This window comes from Saccoglossus kowalevskii, chromosome 1, assembly GCF_978046115.1.
Source record: "Saccoglossus kowalevskii chromosome 1, keSacKowa6.1, whole genome shotgun sequence".
Taxonomy (NCBI): domain Eukaryota; kingdom Metazoa; phylum Hemichordata; class Enteropneusta; family Harrimaniidae; genus Saccoglossus; species Saccoglossus kowalevskii.
In genome coordinates this window covers 8,670,789-8,690,315 of record NC_140641.1, presented here as the reverse complement: position 1 = coordinate 8,690,315, position 19,527 = coordinate 8,670,789, and the positions used below count along the sequence as shown (strand labels likewise).

Here is a 19,527-nt window from a genome sequence, read left to right as displayed (position 1 = left end):
AAGATACTGGTGCAACAAGCTAACACATAAAGGGTTGAAACTATGCTATAGTACCGGTAGTGTGTTTGGCCCAAGTACTTTAAACATGTATTCTAAGATAAATGCTTTATTTCCATGTGTACATGTGTAGAAACCAAAAAAAGAAGAACTGTAAAATTATAGTTATTTTATTTGTAGGTTACCTTTTTTTTACTTTTGTTATTTACCATACTAAACCCCCTAAAGGTTTCAAGTTTAAGTTAATATTCTTGTTATGTTTTATTAACATATATAAATATTTGATATTATTTTTGTTGTTTTCACTGTGTGATTGATAATTTTTATTTTGATACAAACCTGAGATATATGCTATATTGGCCTGTAATAATTCTGCAACATCTAGAATCTTAATGTCATCGTTTTCTGCCATTCTCAGCCCATCTGAAAAAACAAATTCATTGTTACTATTGTTACATCGGCCATAATTGGTAGTTGTCAGGACAACCACTTTTGTTATGGACAATTAAATATGAAAACTGGTTGCCAACGTCAAAAAATACAGAAATAACAATTTACAGCGATATGATGGTATTTACTACTGTAATATTCCACATCGTAACGAGTCATTGTTAATGACATAGTCCCTGTTGGATAGGAAAAATGTTATCCATGCAAAAATAAAGTAATATGCACCAAAAGCATAGTTAATAGTTTATAGTGAATAATTGACTGGTATTGTAGCAGAAATTAGATGTATTAAAGGGACTCATAATAAATGGTCTGAAATTAAACAGGATATGCTATTCATGTTTTGTTTTGTTTTGTATCCAAACTGAATTTCATTTGTCCAGGCTCATGTACAGAGATACAAAACACAAGATGAAACATCATAGACATGTATCTCAACATGCATAATATTTGTATCCAATTTGAAAACCGACAAATCCTGTCCAAGATACCACATTTTCAAAAATCAAAAAGGATGCCAGTCCTCCATTTTTGATCTGATTATAGAACAAACTGACATTCCTATATGTATGATGTATGATGTATGTGCCAATTATGAGTGAAAATGGTCCATACGCCTTGGAGATATACTACCAGTAGTAGTATGGTCAAAAAGCAAGATGGCCTCCAGTCAGCCATCTTTGATCTGATTGTAAAAAAATTGTCATGAACATGTAATCAAAAGTGTACAATGTATGTATAAAATTTTAACAGAAACTGACAAAGCATGCATAAGATACCACATTCTCCAAAAACAAAATGGCTGCCGGTTGGCCATCTTTGATTTGATAATGAAACGAATCATCACAGATATGTATCCTAACATGTATAATGTATGTTACTAAATTTGAACAAAAACTGACAAAGTATGTATAAATACCACATTTTCAACAAACAAAATGGCTATGAGTCAGCCATCTTGGATTGAATCAGTAAACCACTGCTATTCACTAATATTTTCACTATTGTTAATTTCCAGCAACATAATAATATTCAGTATTACCCAGTCACCTCACAAGTAATAACATTTAGGCTAGATATTGATTGCATATTATTTAATAATTTCGGGAGATAACCAGTCTCCACACATTTGTGCACACTTAATAGACAATCCACTGTGACTGTACTCATTCATACACTACTGCCAACCGTCATGCAAATGTCTAATAACAAATGGCACTCACTAATCACCACTAGATCGAGATCTGCTGAGACAACGATGTCCGCAAGTAATTTTAATAACATCTACAGTATATTTAAAGGGCGGCAGTCGTCGTGCCGCGTTCTGTTTGATATGGGACTCATAGCGGCGTATACAACGCATGTAAAATAGATTGCTTATTTACATGAAATTCGAACACGTGCTGCGCGACGACCACTGAGCTTTAATAACAACTTCAGTGAACAGTGTAGTTATTTTATTTTTTGGTGCGAACAACTAGTTCTTGCCAACCAGTCACTCATGTGCACACTTACATAAAAATACAGAAAAATGGCTATATTGCTTGTATGAAGTAAATCGGATTGAATAGGTCAATGACCCAACCTAGATAGAACAGTTATCTCAAGGTATTTATTTACCATTAAAACTGGTCATCATATTCTCTTGACTTTTACAATGTAGGTTTTATTAATATGCATTTCACAAAATGAGTCATTGTCAATGATGTAGTTCCTGCCCATATTTGGACACATTTTATTTGAAAACACAGAAGGAAGTAGAAATAAAAACTTTCACTGAAAATAATGGTATGCATGTGAAAGCATTATGTCTTACCTTTGTGCTGATATTAGTTGAGCATGTCAGGTAAGAAAAATGACAATTTAAAAATAAAATAAAATGGCTGCCAGTTGGTTAAATTTCATTGAAAATCAAAAAATTGTCATCATAGCTACCAGTCAGCCATTTTAAATTAAATCATCAAACCAAATAATGTGCATAGAACCGCAAATGTAACCAACTAAATTTTTACAAATACCTTGGACTCATTGAAATATCAGGAAGAAAATACATGTAGCAGTTCCTATTAACTACTGAATTACAATCAATTTTTTTTATTATTCATGGGTATATTGTCATTTACTAATAATTTTCAATAAGTTAGGCAGGTTTGTTGAAATTTTGTCTGTCAAAGGAAATTTTGTGTCTGTCTAAAATGTGGATTGCCTGTCTAAAATGACAGGTACAATGTAGACAGGTGGCTGACTAAAAGCCTGGTACTTATGGTTGTCATGAAATACATGAAACATTGTAATGATTTCAAAACACACTTTCTATGGCAATAAGCATTTTTTAAGCTTTTTTCTCACAGCGTTACTCCAAAATTATATATAAAAAAAACTATCATCCAAATACAAGATATAACACTTTGAAAATAAAACTGTCATAAATTTGTCATTTGATTTCCCTACAGGCTGAATACTTAATGACCTTAAATGCTCCCACACAGAGTGAACAATTGCTTTCTAAAAGATAACCTATTTCATCATGTATTGTCTGAACAGATACAAACATGGATGGCAATAATCTCAATTTTCACACTACACTCTAAATAGGGCCTTTAAATGTGAATAGATACACCTCTCAACCTACCCTAATTACATGTATTTTATGCAAACTGATGTAATGTGACACTAAAGCTTTGAATAATTTATTACTAGGATAATTAGAGTAGAGAGTCCTCCAATTTGTAGAGAATTAATTCAGTTGCTGTCATAGTTCAGCTGCCAAGTTAAAAAAATTTAACATGATTTATGTCTCTTATAAAACCTACCAACCCTTTACACATGTTAATATATTACTCAATCCAGCTATCAGTTTTGTGAACAAGACAGATTATATCAAACACTAGTATCTATAGACCAAAACAAAATCAGGGAATATTAAAAAATATAATTTACTACCGAGTAGGTTGATTGATATCTACCCTAGCTAGTGACCCACTTTGTGCTTTCCCTTTCAGCAGTGAATTGGGGATTTTTTCTTTTCAAAATTGACTAAAATTCTGGAAATGAATTATTAAAAATTTACATTACTATAAAGTACTTTATTTTCACTAAATCGATTAATCAGCGAAAATAAAATCCTGTGAAAATACACTTTTTCCTATATTTTACATTTAAAATAAACTTTATATAAAAAAGCCAAAAATGAAAAAAAATATGTCAGCAAAAATTAATTCCAGCTAAAATATTTTACAGCAGTATGTGCATAGAAAACGCTTTCCTTTAATTATAAATTCTGAATTTTACTAACATTTTATATAATCCAGTCAGAGCCTAGCTACATGTATAGATACAAGTGGACAGAGATCTTTTCATTGGAGTGCAGCAGATGTGCACATTATACACATACAGAGAGAATTACAGCAAATAAAACAGTAAGCAGCAAGGTTAATATTTGTTATTATTTTTTCACCAAACCTAAGTAATCCACAACAAAACAAAATAGACTCAACTGTTTGTTTTTTCATTAGTTATTAAATTAATGAATGCATGAATGTAATTACCAGGATAGTACAATATAACAATTTCCTTTCTATCTGTATTGAATATTTACATTCAAAATAATAAGCATAACAAACTATCATGAACTACAAACATTACGCTTCACCTAATAAAATTTTAATGATATTGTAATATTTAATATATTACAACTAAGCATGGTTAATAGGTGATATCATATATATACTCCCTAATACATATAGTTGCAGTCTACATTGTACATATTTATAAAAATAGAACAGATTTCCTGAACCTAAAACCTAACACAATGAAATATATTGTAAGTGTCAAACTCAATTGAGAGATCAATGTAATTTTACATCAAAACAACCAAGCCCGTACGGTAACATTTCCAGCCCACTAAAACTGGGATTAAAACAAACAGCACGTGCAAATTTACGACATGGTTCATTGACATGTAAAATATTGATAAACCTTGGAAATACGGGATTAAAAAACACAACATAGAGTGGGTGCATGTATGCTAGACATCACATGGTGTCAGACAACGCACCAAAATAATCTCAGTCATTCATTATGCAACAAATATAAAACTAACATTATTACATACCTCAAAATAATAGTATTAGATATGAATTATTTGAAGCAAAGCTGCTGGCTGAACTGTTAAAGGTATGAAGGTATTAAACATGCAAACATATCGGTATTGAATAACATGATTCGAATAGACTGTACTGAGCATGCTCAGTAGATATCCTGTGTTTTCATGTGACACATGCCCACTACTATGAACACAGCATATGCACCAGTATTTATATAAAATATTATTGTTATGCAAATTTAATCATTATAATGCTAAATAAAGCAAATTAGTAGATAAAAGTGATTCCTATTCATGTTATTGTATTAGCAAATGATGACCACATAAATTACAGTCTCTTGTATTTTAGCATCATGTTTAAATGAAACAGACGTGATTAGCTTAATAGTTTAGAAGCTGTGAGTTAAATAAAAATTAATATTCATAATTATGAACCAGAGGCAAGAGTATTCTACATCCATGTTTCCCATGACGTACATGTAGACATTAATTTAAGAGCATGATGTCATTTGAGCACGTAACTTTGATATGTGTGTTTAAGATTTATGTGTGGCTGCCTCACAATTACTTTAAAGGAATACTAATCACTGTATATAATATTATCAACCTATTCCAGAATATGGACAACATTTCCAATACTGATTCATATATTTGTGCACACATTGATTTATTGTTTTCCTAATATGTATTTTAAAATTGAAACAATAAAGCAGTAATAAAAAAGCTACAAATGAAATTTTAGTTGATGTAAGTGAGAGGCATTTTGTGTTAAATTTCAGTACTACTTTATTATGTTCACTTTATTTCAGACAGCTACATGTAGTGTGTAGACAGAGTTGAGTAAACAGACAAACAAATCAAAAATTTTAAATTACTTCATTATTTATACTTTCTGCATATACATTATGGACAAAGCAATGAGTGTTTCAAGAATATTATACAGAGATAACTCTTCCGTGTACACTATATATTAGGTTATATTTGCAGAAAATCTGTAAATAAATATACCTGCCAAATTAATATGGCAATTGTTTCCCCTTTCCATGTATTGAATCGAATTCATTATTGAAGAAAGTATTTGGCGCAAACAGCAGCTTTCTTTTGAATTAAGCAATTATGCACTGCAGTTAGTACAGTGTACTTCCATGTACCACTGATAAAATTAGTGTGACAATACAGAAAAAGGACAGTGAACGAGGACACTGATAATATATTATACATATAATAGGGCTACAGATAATGAGAAAAGATTTCATTGGTTCCCTTGTGATCCCTCAAAGCTAAGAGACAGTAGAATGATGTATCTACACAGTATGTGATGCAATTTACTCTTCGGTTCATTCAAAGGTTAGGTAAGAAGTGGCATTGGAAATTTCTTGCACTGTGATTTTAACTGTTCACTGAGAACAGGAACACCAAACAGGGCAACAAATACAATTTTCACCAAAAATAACATTCAATGAAAATAGAGAACATTTTTTTTATTATCACCAAATGAACAAATATGATAATAAATCATTCAAAATTTTGAAGGAGACTTAAAAGTTGCCGTAGACAACATTAGATACTAAGTAATGTGAATAGCTTTTACTTGTTCATTTTCATAAATCAAATCAGAATTTGCCTTATGTTTGTACCGTAAAATCTGTATTAGAAGCTGCATCCCTAATAGAAATCGCCCCCAGTCTTTTTGAATAACTGAGATCCAATCATCATTTCTCATATGTGTAGATGATCTAATAGAAGCCGCATCTCCTCTGTTGCATTGTACCATTTTAATAGAAGCAGCAGTTTCTAATACAGATTTTACAGAAAGTGTTCCATTACAGAATATCTTTACATGTGTACATTCGTAATATAAATGGACATAATCACATACACCATATTCAACCTCCTTCCCCACACAGAACCCAAGCTATATTCAGAAGCCTGGAAAAAAATAAAATTCAAATCATAATATAATTTAAATCTACCCTAGTTGTACCAGTAATATACTTCCGTGTCATTATTGATTGCAAACTATGTAAAGACACCAAAAATGAGATAAATTTCAAAAACCAACATGGAATGTGAATTTTTTTTTTGATAGACAATAAAAGTGCCAAATGGTAAACAGAGATAATGGTGAATTTCTATCAATTGTACTTTAAAATTTTAATTTTTTGTTATGCAAAACAACATGTAACTATGTAAACAATGGCTTGAAAACTACATATTTGCAATAATTAGATATTTCAGATTATGTTTACATAGATTTATTGAAACTGAATATTTAAAATTTCACTGGAATACAAAGTTTGTTTGTGAAATTGAAAAATTATTGATCAATTGCAATAGAAAATGTGAGAAAAGAAGCATTTCATAGTCATTTTGTTTATTTAATGCTGAATGTACACAACATTTAAGGTTATTGTGTAATGTTTTTTGTATTTGTAGCGCATATTTATGCATTCTGACATCAGTCCCTGCTTGCTCGTATATAAACTGATTGTAAGCCGTTCTTTTCTATGTATCACCCCCTCTGGATAATTAGTTTTGATGTAATGACAACAAAATGAACAAGCAGCCTATCGGCTGAGATAGCTCCGCTGTTAGAAATGCACATTTCAATTAAAGAACTGAAGACATCATCAGAAAATGAACAATATGTATAGTATCAAAGCAATCGGACTTACAGTTTTTAACAAGAAGTCGAAAATATCACTTTCTACCAAAAATGACTAAAATATTCACCAAAATTAGAGAATGGAAGATATCATCACGAAATGAACAAATCTGAGAAAGGTCTACATGTAGTATCTATATATGTAATATCAAAGCAATTGAACTTTTGGTTTTTAACAAGAAGTCGAAAATATCACTTTTTACCAAATATGACAAAAATATTCACCAAATTTATAGAATCCAAGATATCATCACGAAATGAACAAATCTGAGAAAGGTCTACATGTAGTATCTAAATATGTAATATCAAAGCAATTGAACTATTGGTTTTTAACAAGAAGTCGAAAATATCACTTTTTACCAAAAATTACAAAAATATTCACGAAAATTAGAGAATTGAAGACATCATCACAAAATGAACAAATCTGAGAGAGGTCCACATGTAGTACCTATATATGTAATATCAAAGCAATCGGACTTGTGGTTTTTAACAAGAAGTCGAAAATATCACTTTTTACCAAAAATTACTAAAAATATTCACCAAAATTAGAGAATTGAAGATATCATCACAAAATGAACAAATCTGAGAGAGGTCCACATGTAGTACCTATATATGTAGTATCAAAGCAATTGGACTTGCGGTTTTTAACAAGAAGTCGAAAATATCACTTTTTACCAAAAATGACAAAAATATTCACCAAAATTAGAGAATTAAAGATATCATTACAAAGTGAACAAATCTGAGAGAGGTCCACATGTAGTACCTATATATGTAATATCAAAGCAATTGCCCTTGCGGTTTTTAACAAGAAGTCGAAAATATCACTTTTTACCAAAAATGACAAAAATATTCACCAAAATTAGAGAATTAAAGATATCATCACAAAATGAACAAATCTGAGAGAGGTCCACATGTAGTACCTATATACGTAATATCAAAGCAATTGCACTTGCGGTTTTTAACAAGAAGTTGAAAATATCACTTTTTACCAAAAATGACAAAAATATTCACCAAAATTAGAGAATTGAAGATATCAACATGAAATGAACAAACCTAAGAGAGGTCTACCCAAGGTACATATACACCAAGTATCAAAGCATTCAGGCTTGTAGTTTTCAAGAAGAAGTCGAAAAAGTAAAACATTGACACGGACGACGACGACGGACAATCACTCATATGATAAGCTCCGCTCGACAAAGTCAACAGCGGAGCTAAAAAGTTCTCTGCTGTTTCTGTTTCATAAAAAATAGTGTGCCACAGTAAATACCTTTGAAAGTGCCAATGTTGATGTTGATTGGGGGGTTTAAATTTTCACAAATTCAAAATGTCATGAATTTGTTTTATAATTTTTCAACAAATATAATTAATTAGGCAATGGGTTTATACATGTATAAGTACTCAATTTTAATAACCATATCGTAGTTTTTGTGTCAGAGTAAAGCTATTTACAATATTGCACCTGATTAGCTACCTAACCCTAACAGAGAATCTTGTTTTGTTGACAGGTTTGTTCAACCTATCAAATTCAGCCTTGTATATATGCTTCAACTCAACCACAGCTTTCCTACTCTGCATCTACAGTATTATATTAATAATGTTTAATTCACAGTGCCATATTCGATGAGAAGTTTATTCTATGCAAGATACACTCATAGAATCAACTGAACACAATATGACAATGCTTGATTTACTCTAAAGCCTGACTGGTACACAGGCTGTAGAAGGCCATGGCCCTGGAACATGAACATGCATATTGCTCTAAGCTGAAACACACAAATGACACTGAGTCAGTTGTAAACAACTGTGTACAGTTGATACATACATTGATTTGTTTCAACTCATTTGTATAATAAGCTTTTATTTTTACGTCACAAACCCAGCAACAGCAAAAAAGTTGCATGATTTTTTGTTGCCGAATTTAGTGTCAGAATGTATCAGGGTGATAGGAACTTAATAACATAATGCAATGTTCAAAGGGGCAGTGGTAAGTTACAATAATGTAGTGGCATGATGGTGTGAATTTTATAAGTTTTCTAGTTAAGATATGAATTCGCTTGCATGCATCTAAGATAGAAAGAGCAGTGTGTTAGAATCTCTACCTGTGGGATTGAATTCACATATGACACACATTAAAACGCACTGCTTGGTTAAAACAACACATAGATGTACCAGTAACAAAAATAAGTGTATGCAAGTCAATCACAATTGATAATTAGCGTTTGAAATGTGCCAGAAATAAAAGTTTTTGGGGAATAATATAACAACAACAAACTGTATCCATCCCTGGCATAACACTCAACATTGCACAGAGTCACTGCATAAATGATTGTATGTAAATGCTTCTGTGCATTTCATGGTACCCGGACAGATGACGGTTTAGTGGTTAAATAGTAACTTGTTTGAAATATTAATAGTGCAAATAATTTATATAACATGAATAAATTGTAAAGTATCAAAAAGTACTTTGGATATTTAGAGTTCAATCAATAATGAATATAGTGAATTTCATTAAGCTATGAGTTTTTGATGGAAATTTATAAAATGTGGAAACATTTACCCAAGAAGACATTCATGCTTCATTCAAATTTCAATACAGAAGATGATTTCATTGGCTATATATGCTATTCAATAACACTCATCACTCACAAGTCTTTGTGGCTTTCTTTCAATCACTGGCTCATTTGCTACCATGCACATGAAAGTTTTTTTCTGAATAATGGTATGCATTCATTACAGTGCTTGTTTTAGGTAATTATAACATATTTATCGAACGTTTTATGCAAACCCAATCAAGACAGCTGAATTGGCTATAATAATTTGCATGGTGTTTCACAATGTGTCACAAAGCCAATAAGATTTTGGCTGCAAACACACATAGCTTGGGTGATCCCTTTTAAAGACATGTTTTGATTGGTCAACATTAGTTCTCAAATTTATAAATATGTTTAAAGACCATAAATATTGGAAACAGCATTTTTTTAAATACAGTACAATTCATGTCCAAGTTGTTTCCAACTCAGTCTGTCATCTAAAATTTTATTTATTTAATATAAACAAACAAATAAACAAACAGACAAACAGACAAACAAACAAACAAACAAACAAACAAATAAATAAATAAATATCTATTTATTATAAAAATATTTTACAATTTAGATGTATTCAAACTCACGGCAAATAATCCTCAAAATAAAAACATTCTAACACATATAAAAATATTTAAATACAAGATCAAATTAGCAATCACCATGCGGATACATCATCCATGTTATTGTTGGAACTAGACTGTGTAATGCACTCCCACATAAGAATTGGAAAAGAAATATCATCATTATGAATATGTTAATTGTATGAGATATTTACCTATTCCGGTTTTAGTCATCTTGTCTGTATTAATGTTTTTGTGCTCAATATCTCTGTCATTTTGTGACAGATCAAATAAATCAGAATCCGTACTTGAATGAAATTGACGACCAATCTTGAGTACACTCAAATTTTCATGAAGTCCATAGTCATCATATTTATCAAGTCTTACGGGCGAGTTGATGTTCACCGTTGTGTTACATGCCACTGATGATGTCGATGTGTACATTCTCGGCGATTGAAGTTCTTGATCTAAGACTCCACAAGGTGACACAGACAACATTGACAAGAACAGATTGATTGTTTCACCAGGAAAATGGTAAATCCAGGACTAAAGGAACGCTTTACACATCTCCATGTCAATTTCAAGATGACTCATTTCTTACAACATTTTCATAATTATATGATAATTTGATGAATCGCCGTGAAGGCGGACACTTTACAGAGGGCGTCCTGGCAAACACGATTACAAATATTAAAACAATCAATTAACATTTCGCCGTCGCGCATCTCTGAAATATTATGTAAAAAACCCGCTGCACCAAAACACAATGTACTATTGGCGTAAGGGACCTGCTGATAGCTAGCGTATGGACAACAACATTGACTGTTATTCATTCAAGGTGAACGCCCCTTGCGAGCATTCCCAAACATGCCCGATTTAAATTTCCATTGTCTTAAAATCTTTCGAAAGTGAATCAAAACTTACCACAGGTTCGGAATGATGTGCATGCTACAGGTAATATAAATAGAGTAAATAAATCTGTTACAGACCTGGCCCTCGTTTAACAGCCTAGTATATTATCCCATGTGATTCCATGCAAATTAAAAACAACGGCAGGTCATCCGCCATTTTCATTTTAGCCTTTGACATGTATATTACTCTGTCAGTTAGGGACTCTTCCTAAACGATTATCGCAATTTCTCGTTTTATGCTATATTAAAATTACCACTAAAACAGTGGTTTCTCAATTCAAATGGAATACTATTTCAACCATTGACTCATAATGTATGAATATTCATAGGTAAAATAACTTACGGGAGAATGGTAACTTTCCAAACATATGAAAAAACGGCATCTTGGGGGTTCTTGTTGTCGTTAAGGAAATTGTTTTGATCTGTTGGAGCTCGTTTTGGTTCATGTAACTGATTACTACTCGTATATTTGATAAAATATTGCCAACTGCGCAAAGTAATTTGAAAATATGAGTGAAGAAGCGATAGCGAAACCAGAAGAACCGCAAATAGAAAATACCTACACGATACGACCCAATTTTCTGTACAAGTAAGTAGTATTACAAATGACTAGATCAAAATGTGTCTCTGTTGGGCTTAATCGGGTGGCTACAGATATATTTTGTGATTTTTAATTTAAAATTATCTCGAATTATAGAACATTTTACCATTTTCTGTGGTAAACTGATGACCTAAACACACAATCAACATAAATGTTTAGTATGTGGTCTACACTGGCTATATCATGTACATATACATGTGGACCCTATAGGCTATACATGATGTTGTTGCAGTTCTGTATATTTGCATTAAATTCATTTGTAAACATATTTATAAATTTCACAATTAAAACTGAAATGGAAGATTGTATTGGCAGGGTTACACACCTATATTCTAACACCACCGCTATGTTCCGACATCATAATGTTCCGACACCCCTATATTTCGACATCCCTATATTCCAACATCCCTATATTTCAACAAATCTATATTCCGACACCCCTATGTTCCGACACCCTATATTCCAACATCCCTATATTCCAACATCCCTATGTTCCGACATCCCTATATTTCGACATCCCTATATTCCAACATCCCTATATTTCAACAACCCTATATTCCGACATCTCTATATTTCGACATCCCTATATTTCGACATCCCTATGTTCCGACATCCCTATATTCCGACATCCCTATATTCCGGCATCCCTATATTCCGACAAACCTGTGTTCCGACATTCCTATATTCCAACATTCCTATATTTCAACAACCCTATATTCTGACATCCCTATATTCCGACAAACCTGTGTTCCGACATTCCTATATTTCGACATCCCTATGTTCTTCATGTGGGCCTTTGAGAACTTGTACTCGAGGAGACCTAAATTATATTGTTTAGTACTTTTATGGTTGACGATCATTCAATAAATCCTGAGCCGGCCAGAATGTGCCATATTTTCAATGAAAATATGTACGCTCGTGTTCGGAAGCCAAATGTGGCCAAATACCCCTCCCCACGGTAGAACAAAGCAACATGTTTTTTCTCTGTTCAACGCGATCAGTATAGTTACAGAATACTGGTTGTACAATTAAAATGTGAGACAAAGCTGTCAAAATTTTCATGCCATAAAATAAACAGAAACATGGGAATTAATTTGGTAAATTTTGGTTTTTGAGATATAAAGGGTATAATTTCCCTCGAAAAATTAGGGTGAATGTGTTAGCTTTAAAAAATTAAACACAGCGTCAAATAATAAGTGAATTTAATGGGACCAACCTTATATAAAGAGTCTGGATTTGGAAGTTATTTAAGTGACGGACACCTCTTTTTCAAGATATTTGTATAATTACATAATAGCCTGTCACATATTAAATAGAAATTCCTCAGACAAACACCATCATGTTATATATCAAATTAAAGCTATTTTGATGTAGCGTACAAATATTACGTTGGTTATTACATTGTATAATCCATTACTTATTGACATTATGAATTCATTAACTTTATTATACATTATTCAAAATCATCAAATGGCATTTTTTGGGCAAATCCTATTAGTAATGACATATTCATGCATTTGAAAAAAATAAGTCTTTTTATGTTTTCTCAATATTTTATTTACTTATTTTACTTATTTATTTAAGAAAACGTTATTACACTGCCAAAAAATTACATATAACCGAAAATGGGATTCAAATAGATGGCGAGATGTTGTCTGACCTAAGATTTACATAATTGTACATTGTATTGTATTGTCGATCTAACAATAAGATAATTATGAGAGAATGGGCGAGAAATGTTAAGATCTTGCCTTCATGGATATTCAATTCAATCTATTGGGACATTCTGTATATAATGTAGTACCAGGCAAGGCCAGGCTTAATTTCCAGATGCAGCTGTATTTTTTAAGATTTCTGGGCTGGGCAAAATGACACTTCTTTGAATTATTGATATCGGTAATCAACTTTGCAACAGTTTGGGAGCCTATCTTCTAAAGGCTGGCTTGGATCACCTGGTTTAGTGTTGTTTTTTTTCTCCTCAGAAGCACAGTTAAAATAGCAACAAAGGTAAAATTTGTCAAGGTAGAATAAAACTTTGCTGACATTTGCTCTCAGTTTTTAGCCATTTGTATTAGAACCAAAATTTGAAGTAAACTATGATAACAGAGTTACCGTACCGCGTTAGCACCCAAGGTCCTCAACTTATAAAATGTTTTAGGGGTGGGTGCTTACCCGAGCACCCCCCACGGAAAAGAGCGCAAATGACAATTTTAATTCACCGTGTGACAGATTGAGGGAGATATTACATCTTTGAGGGAAAATAAAATTACGAAAGTAGGTCTGTCGATTGTCATTGACTCTTACAATGAAGAAACGGAAATGGTCAAATATGCACATTTTATTACAATATTAATGGCATACCACCCAAATTTACGAGATTAATTAAATAGAGTCTGTTGGAATGTACATGTCACTGCATGGTATACCCTGATAAATGGCGTGTATTTACTTTAATGACACATGGCGACACAGGTTGTTACATAAACTCTTCTACTTCCCTGAATGAAAACAATTTTTTTTTTTTCTGAACCAATGCTTAATCAATTGAATTACTTTTCTAGAAACTTATATGAGAAGTCATCGTATTTATTTCAAGAGTGATGCATATGTAAATGGTTATGACAAATTTTATGGAAATAAACATATCATGTTGTATTATTTTCTATGATATAGTCTATAATGTATCATTTTTTAAAACTCTAGAATGGCTGCAAGAACCCTGAGTACTGAGTAGGTTTATGGATGAGCTGTGTAATGTGGTACTAGTATTTAGTCTGTATTCTACAAACGTATTCAACACTCAATATATTGACTTTTGAGAGGGAAATGTTTAAATGTGATTTGAAATTGAAAATGGTGTACATGATGACTTTTATGAGTTCTTCTCATAAACGTTGATGAATATATTTTGAATGTTTTATCTTGTATTCTCTTCATTGCTAGTGGACAATACTTACTGTAAAATCTGTATTAGAAACCACTGCTTCTATTAAAATGGTACAATGCAACAGAAGGGATGTGGCTTCTATTAGAGCATCTACACATATGTGAAATGAAGAATTTTTGGTTCTCAATTATTCAAAAAGAATGGGTGCAACTTCTATTAGGGATGCGGCTTCTAATACAGATTTTGTGTGAATGTGAATTAAATATACATGTACATATGAAAATGTGAAAAACATTTCAAAACATTTAAATGAAAGAATCTTTATATCTAATCTTTCTTCCAGATTCCGTCCAGCAGATGTAAAAGAAACCATTCATGTTGTTCTCAATGAAATGTTAGGAGATAGACAATATGATGCAGAGGAAACAACAACTTGGTGTAAAAATATATCAGATGAAATCAAAGACAGGCTTAAAGGTATACCATTGTACATGTGTATATATTTGTAATGATTCTCTTATTCAGCCTAATTTAACACATATACATGATGAAAATGAAAAAAAATAAAAAGTTAGCCATACTACAATGTACATTGGTCTATGAGTAACAGTACATCCTGTAGGAGTCTAGATCTCACAATAACCATAATAACTATTTTCTCATTCTGTACACTAAATACTTGTGATTTCCTTTATCCAAAATGTCCAGCTGTTTGGATTTATTTAGCACTACACAGGCTCTACTGATCAAAACTGACATATTTGTTTCACTGTAGTATGCGATTTATATGGTTATAAACACAATTTCTGTCACATATCTCACATAATTTAGAACATACCCCGGTAGATAAAATGGAAACTGAGCAGTTATTTTAACATCAAGGGAGTTAAGTAAGAATCAGTTATCCACCTAGTTCTAAAACACACATGCAGTCCAAAACAAGTTTATGTTTTTGGTGCTTTTTGTTTTTGTGCGTGTATGTGTGTGATTGTCAAGATTTGTTACTAAATCTGATGTTTTTATTTTCAGAAAAAGGAATGGACAGATATAAATTTTTAGTACAAGTTGTTATAGGTGAACAAAGAGGGGAAGGAGTCAAGTAAGTCTTAGGTCAAATTGCTCAGTCTAAAACATAAGGGTAACTACTATCACAGACTTGATTTGAGGATAACTGCCAACCATTTCCTATATTGAAGCTGTGTGAAAGTTTTGCATACAATGCAACTATTTGAGGTCATAATTCATTGGCTATAATATCTCAATCATTGACCAGCCAGATTCTACTATAGCACCAACACAGGGGACACCTAATAGAGTTCCACCGCAATACTTACAATATAAATACATTCCAATTTCATCTGTATAGGGGAGTTGTTTTTGCTACGTTCGCTAGCTCATCAGAATGATGGGAACCAGGGAAACCAGCTAACATGAGTTAGAAATCCACCCCTAATTCTTGCATGGAAACAAACTGATAGCGCTATAAATTGAAACTCATTTATTAAAGTGAGTTCAGTTAACAACATATACCGGTACCGTACTCTGGAGAAATTTATTTGAATTTTGTATACCGGGGTATTTTAGCATTTACATATGACAGTTTGTAAACTGACTATAGCCCCATTAAAAATATACTTTTTTTTCACTACTGTCAGTTACTGTTCAGTTAGTTTTGTACAACATGCATATGGTGCTATGTACTCTATATATATATTCCTGTGTTGTGGGTTTACCTTACTTGGCTCTAGGTTATGCACATTTTAGTACAATACTGCAGAATTGTTTCTAAATCTAGTTACTTGTTGTGAGATATTTCTATAGCTGCAAGATGAAAACATAAATCAGTAATTTTTAATTATCAATTATTTGACTTTATTTCATCAGAATGGCATGTAGGTGTTTCTGGGATTCTGATACAGATAATTATGCACAAGATATTTATATGAATGTAAGTATGTCATGAATAATTCAATGCATAACACTTGATATTGACATGACCTTTCCCAAGAAACCTCCATTGACTATTCTTTAGCTCAGTCGTTATGGCTCTACCTCCTGTGGTTGATGTAGTCATTTCAACACCTTATTTCGCCAACTTTTTCAATGATTGAGAAAGAAATCTATCTCCCTGTCAACTCCAGACGTCCCACCTTGACCAAAACTGCTCAGTCCTAGCCAAGGTTCAAGGTCTGAGATACAATAGCATAGCATAGTGAATTACAAATTATGCTGCAGTTATGTGGCTAAGACAATGCCAGTTTATAAAATATGCCATAGTTATCTGTAGCAATTACACTTAGCATATGAATGCAACTGTAGAAATTACATTGTGCATATTCATAGATTCACAAAAAATAAACCAATGGACAAAACAATAGGTCACATGACCAAAAGTGCTATAATTGTGGTAAGCCATTATTTGCGACATTCACGTTAAAGGATCTTGGCACATACCGAAATTGTTAATCCTTTGCGTTTGCAAATGGATTACAGCAGTTGCGTTCATGTTAGTCAGGCCACACTTGGGACCAACTCGGCTCGTGCCAAAATCATGCCCTCATTCTTTGATCTATTATTTGACACAATAGGCATATGATAATAATAATTGCTATATTGAAATTATATCTATCTGTTATGGTATGGTATTATGAGTCATTGTGCACATGAACGGCAAAGAAGATTCGAAAAACAATATTTTTTTTTCACGTCGATGGAGTATTGCAAAAAAAAGGTTACATCAGCTCATAAATATGCTTCACTGACGGCGTTCTGCATTTATTTCATTCATTAATACAGCATCTGATCATATATAGCTTCACTTCTTTCCATTGGCTTGTCATACTAGTATGAATCAGTACATGTTCTCTTAAATTCACCACCGAGGGCATGATTTTGGCTTGTGTTGAGCATTCAGGTAACCAATCTTGGCATGTGCCGAGTTTCGGTCCCAAGCATCTATCGGGGCCAAGATCAAGTTTTTTTCGGCACATAATGACTCAGTCCCAACCGTTCGTCTTTGCCAAGATCTCAAACATGAACGCCATTAATATGTGGACATAATATCCTTTTTATGTTTGTTTTTAGGATTCCTTATTTTGTGTGGCTGCTGCTTTCGGTGTTTACTACTACTAAATGGTCTATTGTGCTGTACATCCATCCATTGTAAATATCTAACAACATTGTGTTTTTGTAACCACTCCCCATCATATTACCTGGTGTATAAAACTAAACTGTTCCTTTAGTTTTACTAGGTTACAAAGTAATCTTGTTTTCAATCTATACACTGGGTTACATTTTTACAATGCTATAAGTTTAACTTTGTGCACATGTTTATGTGTAATCACCATGCTGCCCATGTGCAGGCTAAAATTCTTGTGGTCTCAATAACTCTATTATCAGATCGTTTCCAAACTTGGTCATGTTAATGACCAATTTAAAACCTCGGAAAATTTTTATATGTAATGAATGTATATAAATTAAGATAAAAAACATGCATTTTACAACTATGTAGATAGGCTATGTGAATAAGAGTCCAGAATAAGGTTCAGGCACTGATGGGTTTTTGTTTGTAATTTTTTTTCATTTGTATTAAATTCTTTGATATTCAAGAATTGCTGTTTCTGGAAGTTTTTCTTCTTCACTGTGTTTTTGCCTTGGAGTGTCACTTCAATGATCAAGGTATATGCATAAGAATTCTGAATTTCATGGAAGAAAGATATTTTTGTAAAAGTTTGCATGTTCTTGTTTATGTCTGGTAGTGTTGCACTATTGCACCAGTGAGTTTGTGTGACCCATCCACCCACCCAACATGCTGATTGATGTCCTCAACAATGATTACATTACTGTTCATCCCCAACATGTATAACCAAGTATCTCAGCACTGATTGATCATTGGTTAATGTTGCCTAGCAACAAGGTATTCCAGGTATGACCCACAATTTTGTGCATGCTTTTATTTTACGATTGTGTATGTCGCCCTCAAGACTAGGTGTCGTTCAATAACAATCACAGCAGCTGAGATCTAAAGTTGGGTTTTGTTTCCATGGTTAATGATAATTCTGAATTCATGTCACAAAGTATCTGTGCATGACCTAATCACTTGTCATACATAAACTCTAGAATTTATTCAACGAGTCTGTATCAGGATTTTCTTATTCACATTTCAGTGTACCTCACTTCCGTATTTGCCCCACAGCAATTTAGCGTTTTTACTGATCTGGTACATCCAGTGATAATGTAATTCTACTTATGACCAATTGTGGAATACAAAGATCAGAATTTTGGCAACTTCCTTGAAATTTGCATCTATTCCACTCCAAAAACTGATTATCTAATTAGCCATAACACAGAAAGACCCCTCTTTGCTCCTGGCCAGAAGAGGGCGCCCTTGTGTAATACTAACAGTAGTGTCGAGTGGTAATGATATACTGTAAACCGTTAATTTTCACTGATAACAATTTTGCTGATTTCAGGATTCTATGGCATTGATGAAGACAACATATCACAAGATTGTAGTACCACAATTTTTACTGCTGAAAAATTTCTCAAAATGCAGACTCAGAACTGTGGAATACATGTACCATTAAAACAGCTCACAAACTAAACTATAAAGTAATCCTGAGCAACCAAATTTATACATGTTGTTCACGTAGGGGTAATCTTTTCACGCTGTTCTAGTTCAGGAGGATCTCCACAACTATATTAAAGTAGTTTTGAGTTTTTGGCCTTTGTTTCACCACGATGGTTGAGAGGCAGTGCAAATG

General features: G+C 32.6%; 2 protein-coding genes across 5 annotated transcripts in view; one reads left to right on the top strand and one right to left on the bottom strand.

Annotated features, from left to right (window-relative positions):
• Positions 1 to 11,446, bottom strand: part of LOC102805359 (guanine nucleotide exchange factor DBS-like) — a 42,220-nt gene extending 30,774 nt beyond the window's left edge. For 3 of the 4 annotated variants that reach the window (XM_085498659.1, XM_085498660.1, XM_078012297.2), the window contains exons 1-2: positions 11,355 to 11,446; positions 337 to 420 (exon numbers count right to left, since the gene is read on the bottom strand). In XM_085498659.1, the coding sequence (XP_085354785.1) occupies positions 337 to 409 (73 nt within the window). In that variant the 5' untranslated portion in view covers positions 410 to 420; positions 11,355 to 11,446. Of the gene's footprint in view, positions 1 to 336; positions 421 to 10,580; positions 10,879 to 11,354 lie in introns of those variants that run through there. The other variant, XM_085498661.1, reaches the window with a different exon arrangement.
• A 229-nt stretch (positions 11,447 to 11,675) lies between these two features.
• Positions 11,676 to 18,027, top strand: LOC100372751 (dynein light chain Tctex-type protein 2B-like). Its single transcript, XM_006811184.3, has 5 exons — positions 11,676 to 11,865; positions 15,108 to 15,241; positions 15,794 to 15,863; positions 16,649 to 16,712; positions 17,849 to 18,027. The coding sequence occupies exons 1-5, from the start codon at positions 11,786 to 11,788 to the stop codon at positions 17,894 to 17,896; spliced, it is 396 nt and encodes a 131-aa protein (XP_006811247.1). The 5' UTR covers positions 11,676 to 11,785; the 3' UTR covers positions 17,897 to 18,027.
• The last annotated feature ends 1,500 nt before the right edge of the window (positions 18,028 to 19,527 follow it).